The sequence below is a fragment of the Ochotona curzoniae genome, unplaced genomic scaffold (assembly GCF_017591425.1).
Source record: "Ochotona curzoniae isolate NIBS_2020 unplaced genomic scaffold, NIBS_Ocur_1.0 contig_1, whole genome shotgun sequence".
In the NCBI taxonomy this organism is placed as follows: domain Eukaryota; kingdom Metazoa; phylum Chordata; class Mammalia; order Lagomorpha; family Ochotonidae; genus Ochotona; species Ochotona curzoniae.
Window position 1 is genome coordinate 43,341,363 of NW_024464918.1, and position 19,262 is coordinate 43,360,624.

Genomic DNA, 19,262 nt, shown 5'->3' on the forward strand with positions numbered 1-19,262 from the left:
CTGTGTTCCATGGCAGATTCTTTTCTCCCCCTTTCTGCTTTCTCTCCCTTCTCAGCAACTGTGAAAATGTGACACATTGTTCAAAACTTTTAGCATTAGAAATGTGCAGCATTTAGGGTAGGCACTGTGGCACAGTGGATTATGCCATTGTTTAAGATGTCTACATTGTACATTGGAGTACGATTTTGACATGGTACCTCCCTCTCAGGAGAGCCTTCTGCCAGTGGATTGTAAAAGATAATGGATGGTGTTTGGGCCCACTACCCATGAAGTTCTGGGCTCCTGGCTTAGGCCTGGTCCAGCCCTGGCTCTTATGAGTGTTTGGGAAGTGAGGCAAAAGCTGAAAGATTCTCTTTTTGATCAGTCCTGTTTTTTTTTAAGTAGATGACAATAAACTTTTTCTATGTTAAAAAAATATACAGCACTTAAAATGTAGTAAAATATTAACAATTTGCATTTAGAGGGCAGGTGGATGTTCATTTTATTAACTTTTCTACAGATTGTAAGTATTCAAAATGAAATTGAAACTTAATCTTGAAAAGAGGAAACATATGGCATCTATTCTACCTGCAAGCTCTCTGTATTCACTGAACTGACTTGTTGCTGGAAATTATATCAGCCAACTGGGTGCTAGACATATTTTGTGAGAATTTTGTTTATTACCACGTAATAATGGGCCAGTTCTCTGGCATAGTGTCACCATGAACTAGAATCTTAAGTGCATTTTCAGAATTTCAAGCACATATAGCTTTGAGTGAAAGTCTTATAAATATCCTATGACTTTGAGTACTCTCTTCACATACCTGACAGCATTTAATAACACCAGTAATTTCTCACATTTATTATATTCACAGTAGTTTAAAACTCATATTCTTAGTAGTTAAATCTCATGTTCATTTCCATTTTTCTCATATAGTCCATCTGAATACTTGGAAAATCAGGAAATATTTTTTAGTGCTGTATATTTCTTTTTTTTAAGTTAAAAAGGTTCATTTACTTTCTTCTGCTTGAAAGGTAGGGTCAAGATTGTGGTTTTTCAAAACCAAGCAGTGTGACCTTGGACAGATTCTGCAAGTCTTCTTGAGCCTCAATTTCCTCTTGTGCAAGATGAGGTGTCCTACTGTCCTCCTCCTGGGTTCCATGAGGGTGAATGAGAGGACACTGGTCACACACTCACCATGTGCCCAGCACTTGGAAAGTAGTCAAGCTCAACTGCTTCTCGTTCTCACCACAGTCATTGTCTTTCTGCATGTCTGTTACAAAGCATGTTCTGGTCCTCATTTCCTCTGCCTTCATCTCTTCCTCATTCTTCTGTGTACATGTCATTCCCCTCTACTGCTATCCTCAAACATAGGACATCCTTAACATTCTCCCTCCTGTACCACAGCCTTGGCCTTGGTTGCTGCCACTGTCTGGTATGTCCTTCCTTTCTACAAAAGCATGGCAGACTCCCTCCCCAATTTGCAGGCTTTGCTCCAGAGTCACAAATTAATGAGATCCCCTCTGACTTCTTAAAACAGCAACTTACTACCCCTCCATGTGACTCCCCCCTCCTCTCATTGTGCCTTCCTTTTACTTTGTCCCTTAGCCCTCATTGCTTTCTAACACACATTATCACTTAGCTTTACTTGTGTTATGGCTTACAAGAATGTAAGCATTAAGAGGATATCTCAAAAATCTCTGTTTTGCTCACTGATGTACTCTGAACACCCACAACAGAACCTATTACACGTAAGAGATTTCCCATGACTACAGCTTGGATGAGGAACATTTATATTCTGATGTCTGTGAGGACAGGGTCAGGGTCTTCCTTCTTCACTCCTCTCTCTGAATTGCTGGAGAATTTGAGGACAGTAACTTCAGCTCAGTGATTCAGCTCGAGATGTGTATGAGATATTCCTGGAAGCTTTTTAAAAATAAAAATGCTTGAGCTTTCTCTGTATTTTGACTAAACTGGTCTATGACGAGGTTCCTGTGTGGTAATTTTAAACAGCTCCTTGGGTAATTTAGGTCTGTGCTTCTAGGTGTTCTGAACTACACGTCCATCTCTGTACATTGGCCCTCTGCACAGCCATAGGAGCTGTCCCCTTCAGCACCACAGATATATTCAGTGACCATTGTGGCAAATGTGGGGAGAATCATGTGCTTCCATGGGCTGCTAACCCAGCATACTAGAGCTGGAGGGACTCAGAGCTTCTTGGCCCATGCACACTTCTCTTCCACCTCAGCCCTCCACCTTGGGTGAATTCCTCATGGTCAAAGTTGGTGCATATGCTCTTCCTAAGGGCCCCTAGCTATCTCTTTTAGAAGCTTGCATTTCGTCCCACAAATACTTCTGATACCTCTCCTAGCCCAAACACTATGGGAGATGACAGGTAATATTTGTCCCTAAGAGGATTAGTGTCAGGCAGAGGAAATGGATAAATCAGTGAACTGATACAAAGGAGAGTGTCAGGTGCTTGATCAGCACTCAGGACACAAGGCTAGGTAGAGGAGGCCAGAGGAAGAATCAAGGGAGCTGAAAACTAAAGTTTAGCAAGGTTGTCATGTAACTGAAGATGCCCATCTAGCAATGACAGATTCAGAGATTAATACTAGGGAGTCCGGCTTGAGATGGATTTATGCTTTGATCTTCTATAGTATCCTCTCTGCAGTAGCGTATTATAAGTATGAGTTTTAAATGAAATACTGAGTCTGCGGACCCCTGGATGGTAGGCATCAAATCTAGCTCTCCTTGCAGCCTGGCCTCCTGTAGCCCCAAGTCACTGAGCACACAGATGTTAACTGAATTGAACAGGAGGTAACATAGAACAGTGGAGAGCAACTGTGAGCTAAGCAGCTTTTTTAACAAATGGTGTGATTTAAAAACCACCCATTCCAGTAATTTCTACTGAACCAGGTTAGTCCAAGAGACTCCTGAAAACCCTCCAGCCCAAAGGCTCCTGCTCAGTTTTCCAGACTTACCTCCAAGCGGGTCCTGTCTACATCCTTGGGCAGTCGGTTTCTCCCTCTTGTGGTCACCAGCAGAAGTTCATAAGGGTAGATCTAAAGAGAGAGGATTGGGGGTGTTTCCAGCTTGGGGAGGAAATATTTTGTGTCTTGGCTCCCTCTTCTATCTAGAAAAGGCCAGAGGTGATATTTGGAGGAAGGGCTGGGTCTCTCCTTAGGGTTTCCAAGTAGCTCAAAGCCACCTTCTCCCCAAAGCAAGGTGTTAGAGAATCCCCTGAGATTGCTAGGGATAAGGTTGGTGGTATTTGGCATTCATTTGTGAGTATCAGGGTTCCTCAATATAAGTGTCTAAGCCCCAGAAAGTCTCTGAGACTCGAAAGAGCCGTTTGATTTCAATAGGCAAGAGATCTAGGTCAAGAGTCAGGGAAAGAAGGCCAAGAAGGGACGGGGAATGTCAGTCTTGAAAGAACGCTTTTGGTTAAATATCCGTGTCCCCTTCTTTATACAGATGGTGCTGCCTCCTGCTGTCCCCAGTGTAGCAACTCCCAGAATCCCAGAGGTCTCCATGGTCAGTGCATGTTCTTTACCTTGTATTCTGCAGAGAGAAAAGAGATACACACAATGGAGTCCATTAGTCTTTGTTTTGTACACGGTACTGGTCTCTTCCTCCTAGGAGATCTAGTATCTGTCCATCTCTTCCTACTGTACATCAAGAATCCTGTCCTTGATTAATCTGCCCTCAAGGATAATCAAGCTGGGTTGAACCCAATGGCTAGAGATAGGAGTTGGGCTGATCTTAAGATGGGTTAGAGGGAAACATGGCTTTTGAGATATGTAGGATAGAAATAAAAAGAATCTGAGGTAGGGATTAAGAATGCCCACGTCTGGGCCCAGTGTGGTAGCCTAGTGGCCAAAGTCCTTGCCTTGGGATCCCATGTGGGCACGGTTCATGTCCCTGTTGCTCACTTCCTTTGCATCTCTCTGCTTGTAGCCTGGGAAAGCAGCAGAAGATGACTCAAAGCCTGGGGACCCTGCACCCATGTGGAAGACCCAGAAGAAGCTCCTGACTCCTGGCTTTGGATCCCTTCAGCTCTGGCCATTGTGGCCACTTGGGGAGTGAATCAGCAGATGGAATGTCTTTGTCTCTGTCTCTCCTTCTCTCTGTAAATATGACTTTCCAATAAAAAGAAATAAATCTTAGGAAAAAAAGCCCACATTTAATATCAGAGTGCTGAGTTCTGGTACCACTCCCAGTTTCAGCTTCCTGTTAATAACCTGTGAGGAGCCCATGATTCAGGTGGTTGAGTCCCTGTCTAATTCACATGGGGGACCCAGGTGGAATTCTGAGCTCCTAGGTTAGATTGGCCCAGTCCTGCTTGTTGCAATTATGTGAAGAGTCGACCAGCATGTGGGGGATCAATGTCTGTTTCCCTATCTTCCTATCAAACAAATAAAATAGAAAATAAAGGAAAAAAGAGAAGAATCTGAGATAATGAAGCTCAGGAGTTCAAGGGGGAAAATTGTCCATGATTTTGAAGTGGGACCCTTTCTCCCTGGGTCTGCTCAGAGGAGCTGGTAGAGGCTGGCATGAGTGCTTTCCTGGCAGACAGCATGTGCTGATAGTTTTAACTGGGAACAAAGTGCATGTGGCTCTGGGTATTTCCCTCCATTAGGGCTGGCGTGCAGCTCTCACCCAGCAGTCCAAGGGGACAATGGCCTGGAGATCCAAAAGCCAAAGCCCAGGACTCAAGAGGATGTGGAACATGAGGAAGAAGGGAGGGAGTGGGATATGAACGGGACAGAGCCTGGCAGCCAGTCTGCAGGGATCGCTTGCAGGAGGTCAAGTTGCAGTTGTGAGCAACACATCCGGAGAATCAGGAAGTCCCCAGAGCGGCCCTCTTCCTGCAGATCCCAGCATGGCCAGCACTCACCTCGCATGCCCCAGTTGACCGCGTTCATGCTGTCGTAGTGGAAGAGGTCTGCGCTGGGTGTCTGCAGGGGACACAGAGGCAGGACAGGCCTGAGATAAGCTGGCTTCTTCCCTGAGGCACCCACCCCTCTCTAGAAAGTGGACTTGGGCTATTGGAACAGGGACCCTCTCCAAAGTTCCTGTTTCGTGTTAAGGAAATTTAACTCACTTCTAACTCCCTGAACAAGAATTCAGTATACATCCACTGACTGGCTAAATTTTATCTCAGGCTTTCTTTCCTTGCTCATATATCCCTCTTCCTATCAGAGCTGTTCCTACAACTCTGCTGGAAGTACACGTTGCCTCCACCACACACTCTTAGGTCTCCTTTTCCTGTTCATATTTCCACTCTTTTTCTATAGCACTAGCTTCTAACATATTCTATTCTTGATTACTTACTACTTTCTGTTTTTCTCTGTACAATAAAATAAGCTCAAAAGGGGCAGGGATCCTTGTTTGTTTTGGTCCCTGATATATTCCAAGCACCCAGAGTTGTATGTGACATGGAATAAAGGCTTTCTCTAGCTATCTGCTGAATGAGTGAACATCTAGGCTCTCACCCTGTGGAGGCCACGGTCCTCAGTGGGCTGGAGTTGTGGACACAGGCCCATGACACACTGATGCCATTGGTGTCCTCTGCCCTATAATAGTCTCTGAATGGTTCTACTTCTTCCACTTTTGTCACTGCAGTCTCTGGTCTACTTGACAGCTAGAGGGATCCCATTGAAACTCTGAGTCGGATCACACTGCACACCCATCAGAAACTCTCTGAAGTCCTTGCTCTGTGTGCAAGGTCCTACAGGGTACTGCTGTTTGCTTTCCTGGCCTTATTTGCTCCATCCTGGGCTTGCTGGCTCAGGCGCATGCTGGCCTGTCTGCTAAGGGACTTAGATACTGCCCTTTCCTCTGGCCACATCAATAGTACAGACCTTGAAGTGGCCCTGCTGAGGTTCCTTCCTGCATCCAGCCTTTGAATTCTCTCCTCTCTAACCTCTTTGATATGTTTTCTTTCCCTTTTAAGCCAGCTTACTGCTTGTTATAGGCTGTCAAAAAGCATAGGAGACTTCAAGGTATGTAAAAAGCCACTTGAGCATGGCAATTGGGTGTGGGTAGTGAGGTCAACGGCCTAGGCTCAAATCCTGACTCTGCTAGTTACCAGGTGTGAGAGCTTGCAGAAGGTATCTACTCTTCCTGTGCCCCACCCCCATTCCTTCATCCACAGAATGAGAGTAATGATGGTAACTGCATCCCTGGACTGCAAATATTAAATATGTTAGTGCTTGGAAAATGCTTAACTCAGGGTCTGATACAGTACCCAAAAATACTAGTTGTTTTCTCACCCTTCCCCCGGGAGCCGTTTTTTACATAAGAATCACAAGGGAGAGGAGTCAGTCATGAACCCATTGCCACCGGATTCTTTCAGTCAAACAATCTCTACCCTCAGGGCCCTCGTCTAGGTCTCACCCATCAGCAGTCACCAGCAGGACGGCTAATGCTGGCATCTGGAGCAACATCCCTCTGAACAGCCGCTCTTACCCTGTGCAGGCCATTTCTTCTGTAGGCAGGCAGGGAGGCAGATTTGGAAATAAGGGGATCTGAAAAGGAGGAACAACGATCACCAGGAGCCCTAAGCCAAGGGGCCCTCTCCCTGAGATTACCTGGCTACAAGTGGCAAACGACTCCCCTCCCAGAGTAGAAGAGCAGAACTTGGGGCAGCCAGCTCTTCTTGCCTTGGTCCAGTGTTACAGCTTGCTTATCTCAGAGGTGTCTCACTCAGGCAGAACTCTAGACCCAACAGAGGCACATACCGGGCCTTCTTCTGGCCCTGACCTTGTATGTATCTATTTTCCTGTGATGGACCCTTGAGCCCTAGCCACAGGAGGCTCTAGAATTGGAGGTGAGCTCTGAAGCAGATGGGCAGGTGGGGGAGGCCTATGCTCTTTCTTTTTCTTTGGGAGCTGCTGTGTATGGCAGCCCTGGGTTCAGGAGCCTCAGACTGAGACCCATAATCTGATTAATATGATAGGGTGGACTGTTTGAGATGAGGGCTAGGCTGGCATGGCTTCAATACAGGGTCATCAGAGTTATGGGGAAGTGCAATCCACTCAGCTCTGGCCCTCATGGGACATGATGAACTGAAGGTAGGGCCAAACATACCGCTGTCAGCTAGGTAGTGTGACCGAGGGGCTGCAAGAGAGAAATTCAGAGGTCAGTGTTCCTGTGGACAGAGACATGGCTCTCACGCCCAGCCCATTCTGGCTGGTGGAGAGGGAGCCTTGCTTGATACTTTCTTTCCCACTGTCCAGTTTCTCTCCTCCCTTCCCCACTAGGTCAGTCATAACATGGCAACAGGTACAGAACAGCTGCCCTGTTGTGTTTGTTATTCAGATGCCTGAAATGGAGTTGAATTATGAGTGGTGTTAGTGACCATTAAGTATAGAATGTTAGTGAACATTATAGAATGTTCTCTCAGTATTGAAAACAGTGCTTCTCTGTGCATAAAGAGGGAAACAGGCTCATCTCTTCATCCCGACTCTGCCATTAACAGATGCCTAACCTTATCCAAGTTACTTAACCATGTTTCTGTTTTTTTTTTAATCTATAATATGGGGGGTGATAGCATCTCTGATATGGGCTTTTTAAAATGCATATATGATGTATTAGAGTGAGATATTTAGCATAGTGCCAGACACATGCATATCACTCCATAAACTTGGCTTTACTACTGCTGCTGCCACTACCACCACCACTACTGCCTTCAACGTTGCTGAGAGTCAAGGTGAAGAGTGGTGGAGAGGGGAGATGTTCAGACTCAGGTCTGATGCTCAGTCACTGGCTTTCTGGCCTTCAATAAGTAGCTTAATCTCAGTTCTCACAGTTACAAAGTGATGGTGAGAATTCTCACACATCATGTGTCTTTGTGAGTACCAGGAGTAGCAATATTATTTACAAAGACATGCTGTGTTTGAGTGTAGGAACTAATTCATTTTACTGTTCACAAAGGATTGATCTTAAATGAGATTTCTGGGCAGTGAGGGGAGGCTCACTACCCTAGGAGGCAGTCCCATGTGTCTGAGCTATGCTGACCATGAAAAAAATGTCTTTCCTTACAGTGATGCTGATTGGAAATTATGGCTTCAGATGGCTCAGTGAAGCAGGAGGGTCTGTTCAGAGCAGAGTAGGGTCCTGCTTGCTATCTCCTCTGATCCCTGGCCAACTCTGTATTTCAGATTCAGTGGGGCTTCCCTCTGGGAGATAGAGGAGATGGAGCATTGTGGGAGGGTCTAGAATAACCTTCTTGGGCAGTCTCTCTCAATTCTTTTGTTAGCTCAAAATATTGAGCTTGGAGCCTGGTTATATTCCAATAAAGCTTTCTTTATAAAAACTGGATCTGGTGTGGTGGCCTAGCACCTAAATTCCTTGCCTTGAACCTGCTGGGATCCCATATGGGTGCCAGTTCTAATCCTGGCAGCTCCACTTCCCATCCAGTTCCCTTCTTGTGGCCTGGGAAAGCAGGCAAGGATGGCCCAAAACCTTGGGACCCTGCACCTGCATGGGAGACCTGGAAGCAGCTCCTGGCTCCTGGCTCTGGATTGGCACAGCACTGGCCATTGCGGTCACTTGGGGAATGAATCATCAGATGGAAGATCTTCCTCTCTGTTTCTCCTCCTCTGTATATTTGACTATAACAAAAAATAAATAAATTAAAAAAAAAAAAAACCCTGGCAGGGCACTGGAGCCAGTGAGATTCACTGCTTATAACCGAATGGATCTTGGGTAAGTTCCAGAGGCTTTTGTGTCCTAGTTACCTATCTGTAAACTGTGGGGGTGATAACAGCAGCATTGCCAAGGGTTGTTGTATGGAAGAAAAGAACAGATATATGTGTGTGCTGTGCCCGCTGGGGTTTTAGGGCACAGGGAACGTGTGTCAAATGTCAGCTGGGGGTAAAGGAAGGTGGTCCTGTCTGCTGGAGCCTGCAAGGCAGTACTTACAACCATTGAGAGACATGTCGTAGCCAGCTGTGTGCAGGGCCTCCCGACTGCTGGTGGAGCTCCGAGGAGGGGTCCAGGGATCTGCATAGGAGCTCGACCGGGCTTTCATCTCCTCTTTCAGAATCAGTCGGCCAATCCCACTCTGGAGCTGGGCATTGGAGAGGAGCAAGATGAAATCAGAAGGAAGCAAGTACATTGAGATGGCCGTGGCACAGGCAAGGCTGAGTAAGCAGACCCCCCTGCAGTAAGCCTGTGTCATTTCTGCTTTCCCAGTATCCCTGCCTCTGTGTCAGTTCTTTCTTTTCCTTTGGGTTATCATCTATTTTATAGGCAATTCTGAGGTCTGGGTTTGACTGTGGTGGTGGGTGGGCACAAGAAAGCAGCCTGGCTGGTGACAGAGTCATTGTCATGGTCACATGATTGGTAAAATGATAGACAGATAGTCACCCTTTTGAAAACAAGTTGGTGTGAAAATAACAATTTAAAATGAGCCACGTTCAACAACTCAGTAGCATTTAGTACATTCATAGTGTTGTGCCACCACCACCTCTGTCTAGTTCTAAAATGTCATTACCCAAAGGAAGACCCTGTGTCCTTTAAGTGGTCAACTCCCACTCCTGTCTGTCCTTAACCTCTAGTAATCACCATTTACCTGTTGTCTCTATTTACTTACCTATTCAGGATATATCATACAATAGGAAATAAGCAACATGTAGTTTTATATCTGTCTTCTTTCACTAAGCACAATATTTGGAGGGGTTCATGTACTTGGCAATGACTGAATAACCTCACATTGTATGGATATGCTATAGTTTGTTTATCCAGTCACAAGTTAAAAACCATTTGGCTTCTTCCTGCCTTTTGACTATTATGACTAATGGTATTGTGAACATGCAAGTCTACTTATGTGTCTGAGTTCTTGTCTTCAGTTCTTTTGGGGTGGAGTTGCTGGATCATATGGTAGTCCTGTGTTTAGATTTTTGAGCAATCACCAAGCTGTTTTCCACAGTAGCAGCATCACCAGCTACATACCCACCAGTATTATAGGAAGGTTGCTGGCATACCATCACATGAAAATCACATGTCTGAGTGTGAAGCTTTGGCAGAGACCAGCTGCATCAGCAAAGAGCAAGGACAGCCTCATAATGACATTTTTTTTTTGAGCAGCTGAATCATTCATTCCTGAAATGAACTCTACCATTTCACTTTGCAAGTATGCAACACTGCATTGGATTGGGTTCTGTTATTCACAAATGAAAAGTTTCTCTGTGGTACACCCTGCTGGTAGCCTGCTCACCTTGTGCATGCTGCGTTCAAAATCATCCTCCTCTCCTCCAGATGAGAACCTTCTTGCCCGGGGTACTGCAAAAGGAAACAGGATCAGCTCTGGCATTTGTTCCCCACTCACCTGCCTGGCTTTAGCTATTGGGAGTTGATTTTTCTTTCTTTGTGATGTTGTAATTGTCGCCTCTATGATCTTCTGTCACCTTTGCAGCCTGAGGATAGACCTGTCTTCCATGGGTGCTGATCACATCTACTCTGGGTGACTGCTTTGTGGCTTACTTCCTTTTCTAAATGGTAAGAGGGCAATGAAGAACTCAACTCTGAGCATCCTTGAAACTTGGAAGAGTCCCCTGGCCAACTCTGTGTTGAGGTGAATTTGATACAAATTTTTCTCTCTACTTGAAACTAACAGCTTGAGTTATCTGACTGGATAGGGTAGTGGATTATTAAGATCCCCTTTCTGGATACTTTCTATTGTCCCACATCCTCTGCTTCTATCCCTCAAGCCCCCACCCCACCTCCTGTGCCTTTTTTTTTTTCCTACAGGCAAAGTGGTCTCTCAAAAGCACAAATGTGGATATGTTGCTACTTTCAGTAGCTTCTCACTGGTAAGGATAATTACCCCAGTCCTTACCTGAACCCCCAAGGCCCCAAGGGACCTCCCCCCTCACCTACCTGCTGCCCTCCACCCTGCACCTCACTGCCCCATTCTTCTCCCTCTAACTAAGCTCAAGCTAAATGGTAGTATAGCCTTTCCTCTAAGTGGCTCCACCCACCCAGCTTGTGTCATTGCAGATGTGTTTCTGCATTCTCTGCTGGTCACATCCTTATTGTACCTCTGTGGCAGTTGAGACTCTCCATCTGAGAAGCTTTTGTTATCATTCAGCTGGACTGCATGGCCCCTGCCATCAGCTCCCTGAACCTTGTGCTTCTTTCTCATGGTTGGGACCTATGCTTTCTCTACTAGGGCAGGGATCTGGTCTATTTTGCTCTTCCTGTGTCCTGGAGAGCTCTTTAATTCATGCTGCTGAATGGATAAACACCCTCAGTTATGCAGTCTCTAAGGTTTTCAAGCAGAATGATGGTGGGAAAGAGTAGATGACTGTCCTGACCTTTACATCCTTGGCCACAGGTAACATGAGCTTAGGCTCCAGGGGCCCATGGGGATACTACCTTTGGGGGACCCATGGTAGGTCCAGTACTCAGACTCTGTGGCATAGTAGGGGTCTGGCGAATAAGCTGGACTGTACTTGGAGACCTGGCTGATGTCTTCACTTGTTTTGCTCTTGGTTGTTGTAGACAGATCACCTGCAAAGGACCCAAGGAGAGCATTCTCAGGAAGGCCAGGTGTCCTGACCAGGACAGTGCATGCTTTTCCTGGCCTCTGCCAGGTTCCAGTCTGGGGCAGTGAGGCTACTTTGAAGTCAGGAATCTCTGAATGGAGGATATGGGACATGAAATACTGGGGCTGGAAAATACTTGGGTCAGCTCCTCATTTTGCTCTTAGGAATCTAAAGAAAGTTTGTGCTAGAACTGGGCAGAGGCCCAGCCCAGGGCTCCTTCCAGCCTAATGTAGGGACTTCAAGGTCTATTTCTGAGTGAACTCTGAGGCTGTGTCTCCTCAGAGTAAGACTTGATAGGTTCCAGGCAAGCCCCAGACCTTAACTTCTTAGCCCTTTAGAAGCCTGCCTGGTTAGGAATTTGAGCCACATTGAGTTGGGAGTTGCCATTCCAGGCTATGATGTGTGCTGATTCAGGTCAACCTTTTATCCACATCCTGAAAAACCAAATCCTTTCTGGAAAGACTGCAGGACTTAAAGGAAGGAGCACTAGATAGCCAGACAGTAAAGTGGGAATTCTAGTTCTAGCTCTGCCAGAAACCCTGCCCCATTTTTGCCTTAGTTTCCTCATCTGTGTTAGAATTGATCTGCTGGTTCAGGTGCAAACCTTCCATCTGAAGTCAAGTCTGTGGTGGGGATGATCAGTAATTCCACCTCAGGCTCAGGCACTTACGCAGGGCAGTGACTTCAGAGTGACCTGAGTTCTGGTGATAACTGATAGGGCAGAAGGTGGGTGTGGCTCTGCTGCAATTTCCCAGGGATGGCTAGAGGGAAGCTTTAGCTTCTGGCCATTTCTTGTACCCTCTTGTCTATGCACCCCACCTCCACTCATAGTCTTCCTGAATCTATCTGCTTTGGTGTAGTGCTTCAGAGCCTACCCGGAAAGTACTGTGAAGGGCTGAAATGCTTGGGACTAGGAGCCTTTTCTGGATACAAAGCTGCATTACCTGTATCTGGGTTGGTGCCTTTCTGTGGTCACTCAGGGACATGTGGACAACTGATGAGTCCTGTCTGAGACCAAGAATGTTTGTCTAAAGTCACTGCCATGTAGGGCCACTACTTCTGCTGTGCTGCTCCCTCCACCAGTGGATTGGTTCCACTCGTGAATATCTCCTATGATATTCAACCAGGCCTGCCAGGAAGCAGCACTGCACAGGTGACTCCTCTGTGTCCACAGAGGGAGGGGTAGGCTTATTCAACCAAGGCACACTAAGTGCTTTCCAAAAAAATGAGTAGGCAACCTCAGTGATGAGGAACTTGGTACTCATAGAGAGCACAGGCGCACAGGCGGATGTCATGGACAAAGCCAGTTAGAGTGCAGATTCTTGGGCAACAAGCCCATTATTTCTGATCAAGGGAATCTAGGGCACAGAGGGGCAGGGAATATGCTGCTTTAGTTTGGCTCTCAGGTATATAAAGTCCACCGACCATCTGTTCAGAAACTCCCATTGAACGAAAGTATGAGAATGACGTGACTCTGCTCCTTTCTCATCTGCACCACATCTCCAAGACTGTGTTCATTCTCAGGAGGCAGTGGCTGTCTACAGCTAGAGCAATGGTTCTAGGCTGGGCTGGGCATCAGGGTCACCCAGAGAAATTGTTAAAGATACAAAACTTGGGCCCGACACGGTAGCCTAGAGGCTAAGTCCTTGCCTTGCATGCGCTGGGATCCCATATGAATCTCGGTTCCCATCCAGTTCTCTGCTTGTAGCCTGGGAAAGCAGTCGAGGATGGCCCAAAACCTTGGGACCCTGCACCTGCATGGGAGACCTGGAAGAAGCTCCTGGCTCCTGGCATCAGATTGGTGCAGCTCTGACCACTGCAGCCACTTGGGGAGTGAATCATCAGACGGAAGATCTTCCTCTCTGTCTCTTCTCCTCTCTTTATATCTGACTTTCCAATAAAAAATAAACCTTTAAAAAATACAAAACCCTAATTCTGGAAATTGGGTAGGGTCCAGGAATCTTATGTATCCCATGGGATTCCAGTGAACATATTTTTGGTATCCATGGCCCAGGTGACTCTCCTAGAGGTGTGCTCATCTGACAAGGACTGCTCTGATCATAGGTACAGGACTGCAGACAGCAGCTCAGGTAGAGTTGGGGAGGTAATGGGAAAGGATGGCATACTTCTTGAGCTTTTGAAATGACACTGAGCCCCTTCGCTTGTGTAACCTGGAGTGACTAGTGAACAGGCAACAAGGAACATCAAGTTGCATCTTTGGATTATGTTGCTCCTGGTGATCTGTGTAGGACCATCTGCCCCCTCCCCACCTGGCCTGCTTCTTGACCATACCATGTCGCTTGTAGATCGGGGGTTTCCGGTAGATGTTACTTTCTCCAGCTGCCAGAAAGGCCAGGAAGGGACAGTGGGGGAGAGATAGAGAGAGAGAGAGAGAAAAAAAAAAAAAGGAGATAGTACTTGGTCAGTTGGTCTGAGAAGAGAGACAGTTAGCTATTTTTTTTACACAGGGCCACCAGTGTTCCACTGGGGGACTTTCTTTTCTCAAGCTGAGCTTCTAGCTTCACCCCAATAGGTGAATGGAATGGATGGATACAGATGGTGCTGAGGGGATGTGGAACACATGGTGGGCATGCAGGCACAGGTGGGTGCGTGCTCAGCAGATCCCCATGCAGGACAGTGTCTACTGCCTTCACATGGTGGTCATGCCTGGTTCCATGTGGAAGCATGCAGGATGCTACTGCTAGGAGTCAGCATACTTGCTGCCCTCCCCACTGAAACAGAAGGGGTGGGACCCCTCTGGGGAAGTAGAGGAGGGATTGGATGAAACTGCAGGACACACTCTTGGGAGGAAAGTGAGTGGGGAATGAAAAATTCATTGCAGAATCTGGCCCTAGGCCTGATTCTGTTGTAACTCAGAATGGGACCTCATGCAAATTACACCTGCCTAGTCATCTAGGTTCTGCCTTCCTCTGACCTCAGACCATTCTTGCTGTTCCCTCTGGCTGATTCCTTTTTGTCTTTCAGCTTTAATATTCCTTCTCTAAGAAACCCTTCCAGACCATTGCATCTAACCCTGAGCTTCCTACCCCATCACTGTTACATGACACCCCTCCCTTATAGTACTTAAAGCATCCATTGCTACCTTCTATGACCTTTCCCCTATTTGTTTACCTCTTTCTGATCCTTCTCTCTAATCCTTCTTCCTATAGCAGAATACCCATACCATGAAGGCAGGATCGAGGTTGGGGTGAGCATGGCAACACCCCCAGAGCCCAGAGCAGTGCCTGGCTGGACAGCTGGGAAAACTGAAACCTAGGGAAGCTGTGTAACTGGTCCCAGATGAGAAACTTCTAAGCAGTAGAACTGAGATGAAATCCCAGAAGCTTTGCTGTGAAAGCCCATGGCCCAGGGGGCCAGTGCTGTGACTTTAAGCCACCAACTGTGACACCTGCATCCTATATCGGAGTCCTAGTTCAAGTCCTGTCTGCTCCACTTGAGATCCAGTTCCCTGCTATTGTATGTGAGAAAGCAGCAGAGGATGTCCCAAGTGCTTGGTTCCTGGCCACCCATGTGGGAGGCTCAGATGGAGTTCCTGGCTGTGGCTGTTTGGGGAGTGAACCAGTAAATAGATGATCTCTCTCTCTTTCCATCTTTGTATCTCCATCTCTTTGTCACTCTGCTTTTCAAATAAAAATCAGTCAATCAATCTTTAAAGAAAGCCAGAGTGCCTCCCCCCCAATCCCATTTTATCTTTGCACTTTATAAAAACCCTCAGATGTTCAGGCTTCTGCTGATTCCTGCCTCCTTTCTTTCTGTGATCTCTTCCTTGTGTCCTGACCAAGGCTGGACTGTCATGGGGGTGGACTGGAAGGTGGGGTTAGTTGGGGAGGCTGATTAGAGGGTTCCCAGGAGCCGGTTCTCCTCAATGCTTAGGCAGTATGGAGTCGGTGGCTCAGGTGCCCGGCCACCCCACAGAGCATGCACCCACGCTGGTACTACCAGGCCAGTGGTGCCTACCTGGGATGTGAAAGTGCTTGGGAGGCTGGTGAGAAGAGGTCGGAGTGGAGGACCTCACATCTAACTGGCTATGGTATGGAGAACTCCGGCCACTCTCGGGCCCTGGAGCATGCAGGCAGTGGTCCCCAGAGAGAATAGAGGCACAGAGAGAACAGGCATTAATGCAGTACAGTTAAGGAAGCAGTGAAGTGATGGCAGCAAGGACAAGTGCGGGGCTGGCACCCAGCGTGCTTGGGCTCCGGTGCTGGAAGCAGCATGTGCTCTCATGCACTGTGTTGGCAGAAGCAAGCTTGGCCTGTGTCCTTGTTGGACCCCAAAGTAAGAGTATGGGGGTTAACTTCACTGAGTTAGAGAAGACAGCTTTGTCCCTCCTAGTTCTTTGCTCCTTGCCATCCAGGGCCCTCCCTTCCCCTCTTCCATCCAAGCACCAGCTGAACCCCTAACTCAGGGCAGTGGTGGACACCTGGACTGGGAGGAACCAGGTCCTTGGGTGGAGGTCAGCACACAGCTGTTCTGGCCTCCAGCTTCTCTCCTCTGGGTAGGGCAGGCCAAAGGTGAGAACGGTATCTTCTCCAACCTTCTCCTGGAAGTTGCCACTCAGTCTTCAGATGTTTTTCAGTCTCTCTCTCCATACCCCTCTCCCTTCCCAGGGCATCCCAGGGACTGAGGAGGCCCAGTCAGTGACCTGGGTTACCACAGGCCTCCACAGGGCCATGCTGGGAAAGAGAGACCCTGGATTATGGAGAGGTCTTGTGTCCCAGGCAGCAGAGCTCCAGGTCATTACACTGCCCGTCTCCAACCCCAGGCTCTTTCCCTATCTCAGATTTCCCCTTCCTTACCAGAGCGGTAGTAGTGGTGGGGTGAGCGGGAGAAGGTGGGAGACATTCCCTGCCGGCTGTATGTGGGGGAGTCGATGTATCCTGGGCTGGAGGCCCGTCTCTGCCGGAGGTCCAGGTTCTCATAGATGTCCTGGGGAAGGAGGAAGGACTGTTAGCATGGCTTGTTGCCCAAGGACCAAGTAGGAAGTTCCAAAAGCTGAGGCACAAACACTGAGACCCTCTCCCTGAGTTCCATGCACAGCCTAAGGTGGGTGGCAGAGGATTTTCAGGGTCTTAATATTTGACTCACTGGCCCTTGCTCTTTAACCCTGGGTCATTCCTGCAATACTGGTCAGGAATCAGGAGCATGAGGGAGGCCATCTCTGGTAGGAAAGGGCACATGGGTTCTCCCCTACTGTTCCCATCTTTTATGCACCTGATATGTCTTCTGAAGCTGGTAAGTCTTGGGCTTAACTTGGGTTGGGGGAAGCATACTGAGTGAAGGCTCAGGCCCCTTGGGGTGCTGGGGAGGGTATAAAGTCAGGGGTCTTTTTGGTTGACATCAGGACACAATTAGATATAATGCCTCCTCCACCTTATATATACCAACATAATTACCTGAGAGTAGGGAGATAAGGTTCCCAGCGACTTAGAGGTGAAGAGTTTGGAGTCAGCCGTGGAGGGAGCAAAGGGAGAGAGAGGAGGGCAAGAGGAAGACACAGAGTGTGGTTAAACGGTTTGGCAAAGAGAGGGCCTGCAGCTGCTCCTGGGGTGCCACTCTCCAGATTACTGTTCCTTGAGAAGTGCAGAATGTCATAGCTGCTAATAGGAGTTAGGAACCGTGATGATTACATCCTCCTTTCATGCATAGAAAAACCAGGGCCCAGGGATGGAGTGTGAATCTCAGGGCTGCTCAGGGCCTCTGTAGAGGAGGCAGCAGGCTCTGGACTTGGCCCTGGCTTCTCCACTGGCAGCTCAGAGCTATCTTCACAGCTCTTCCCCTTCTCTGTTGGCCCATGACCGCTGCTGTGGATCACAAGGGCAATGCCAAGGCAGGGAATTCAAATGTACAGACAAGCAACAGCCAGGCTTCAACCATCACTGCAGAGCCTGAACTGGTGTGTGTTGCAGCAGGAGCTAGTGTCCTGAGCAGAGAGCAGCTACAACGTCTCTTTAGGAAACCCATGGTCTGCCAGAATGCCTTGCCTGCCTTAGCCTGCTTCTTCGTTTTCCAAGACAAGTCACAAGGTCTCATGTGAAATCTCCTCATGTTTACACAGTAGCTATTAATCGTCATCATTTAAAAGACACCTTGGGGAGTGAAACAAAACATCTGGAGGCTTCTGGTGCCTGTGTGTCCTCTTTGTCATCTCTAACTTTAGGACAATCAGCTTCCACCAGACACCTCACCTACATCCTGCCTGGCCCTGCATGATTTATTTCAGGGGTCAGAACTCAGAGAAGCTTAGCATTGACCTCTAGCCAAATAGAACCCCAGTGCATTTAGTGAGGAAGGGACTTTGCCTGAGGTCACAGGCCAACTCCTGTGGAGCCAGGACAGGTGCCTTGGTCCCTGACCATCATCAGGCCAGGGTTCCTTCTGCTCCCAAGTGCCCTCAGCTCAGGGGCAAGGGATGGGGTCAGAAATCTCCTGGGATACGGATGGCCAGATCTCCTGAGTAATGGCCACCTTACCTTCTTTAAAAATGCTTTCTCTTGTCTAGCAACCACTTGAGGGCATCAAAAGCCATATGATGCCAAGTCCTTATGAAGGTGCTTTGCTCTGAACATAGGAGTTTAAGGCCAGGCGTGAACGCCAGAAAACTTGCCTAATCAGAGATTGTAAGCCTAGATGGCCAGTGAGGCGAGCAGGAGATGAAGCATGAGAAAAAACAACAGCTTCTTAAGCAATGAGTGGTTACCACCTCCCAGCTCCTATGCTGAGATTAACAGGGACTGGTTGAGTTAGGGGAGAATGAGGAGCCTACGTCCTGTCTATAGGGGACGCTGCGACCCACCTCCAGAGGATGAAAATACAGATTTAATAGGGCTAGCCCTGATTTTTAAAGAAAAACCAGAAAGCTAGACTTTGGGAAGCAATCTCTTGATTTATAAACGCTGGTTATAAATGCCAGTTTAAAAGAGTCTAGGGGCCAACTCCGAGGAGGTCAAGCCATCTGTGATCCCAGAAGAACCTCCTCATCTACAAGCAGCCCCAGAGAAAAGGGCAACACCCAATACCTCTCCATAGCCACATCTCTCCAGCATCTCGTCGGACGTGTATCGGGAATGAGGCTCGTAGGAAATGAGGTCGGGGCGTTGTACCTCGTAGATGGACTTAACCTTGGGGAGAGCTGCCAGGTCTTTGTAATTAAGGATCTCATTATCCACTTTAGCCTGGGGAAGAGGGAAACGGACAGGAAAGAAGTAGAAAGATAAAAGGGAAAAGAGAGGAAGCAAAAACAAGGTGCAGGAGGAACGAGTTTCCCCATTTTCCACTGAAAACAAAATATTAGGATCAAATAGAAGAGAAGACTTGTAGAATGTTAGAATCAGCATGGCTCAGGAGCCATCCATTTCAACAGGGTTTATCATTTATGGAGCACATCCTGTTTGCTGTTCAGGAATTATCTTACTAAAGTCATAATATCTCTATCAATATTGTTACTATTTTCCAGGCCAGGAAACGGAAGTTTATACTTATATCCATAACTTGCATCCCTTAACTAGTATGTTTGAACTACACAGCCTGGGTGCTGATGCCTTCCAACCCTACACAATGAAAACACCCCTTTTCACAGCATCCTGGAGGGGGAAAATGGTCCCTTCTATGTCCACGCCCTGCAGGTGGCCTGTGTTCAACCAGGATCTTTCTCTCCTGGATCAAAAATCTCGCAGCCCTGGTGTAGTCAGTCAGTCAAGACAGAA

The 19,262-nt window shown here is 47.5% G+C and overlaps 1 protein-coding gene across 1 annotated transcript in view; it reads right to left on the reverse strand.

Moving 5' to 3' along the window:
- The window catches only part of ABLIM3 (actin binding LIM protein family member 3), a 109,861-nt gene that overhangs the window by 2,637 nt on the left and 87,962 nt on the right, over positions 1–19,262 (reverse strand). The window contains exons 12-22 of the mRNA XM_040973023.1: positions 18,576–18,731; positions 16,953–16,982; positions 16,356–16,485; positions 11,369–11,503; positions 10,209–10,273; positions 8,912–9,059; positions 7,076–7,105; positions 6,455–6,513; positions 4,881–4,941; positions 3,537–3,544; positions 2,965–3,045 (exon numbers count right to left, since the gene is read on the reverse strand). Of these exons, the coding sequence (XP_040828957.1) occupies positions 2,965–3,045; positions 3,537–3,544; positions 4,881–4,941; positions 6,455–6,513; positions 7,076–7,105; positions 8,912–9,059; positions 10,209–10,273; positions 11,369–11,503; positions 16,356–16,485; positions 16,953–16,982; positions 18,576–18,731 (903 nt within the window). The remainder of the gene's footprint in view (positions 1–2,964; positions 3,046–3,536; positions 3,545–4,880; positions 4,942–6,454; positions 6,514–7,075; positions 7,106–8,911; positions 9,060–10,208; positions 10,274–11,368; positions 11,504–16,355; positions 16,486–16,952; positions 16,983–18,575; positions 18,732–19,262) is intronic.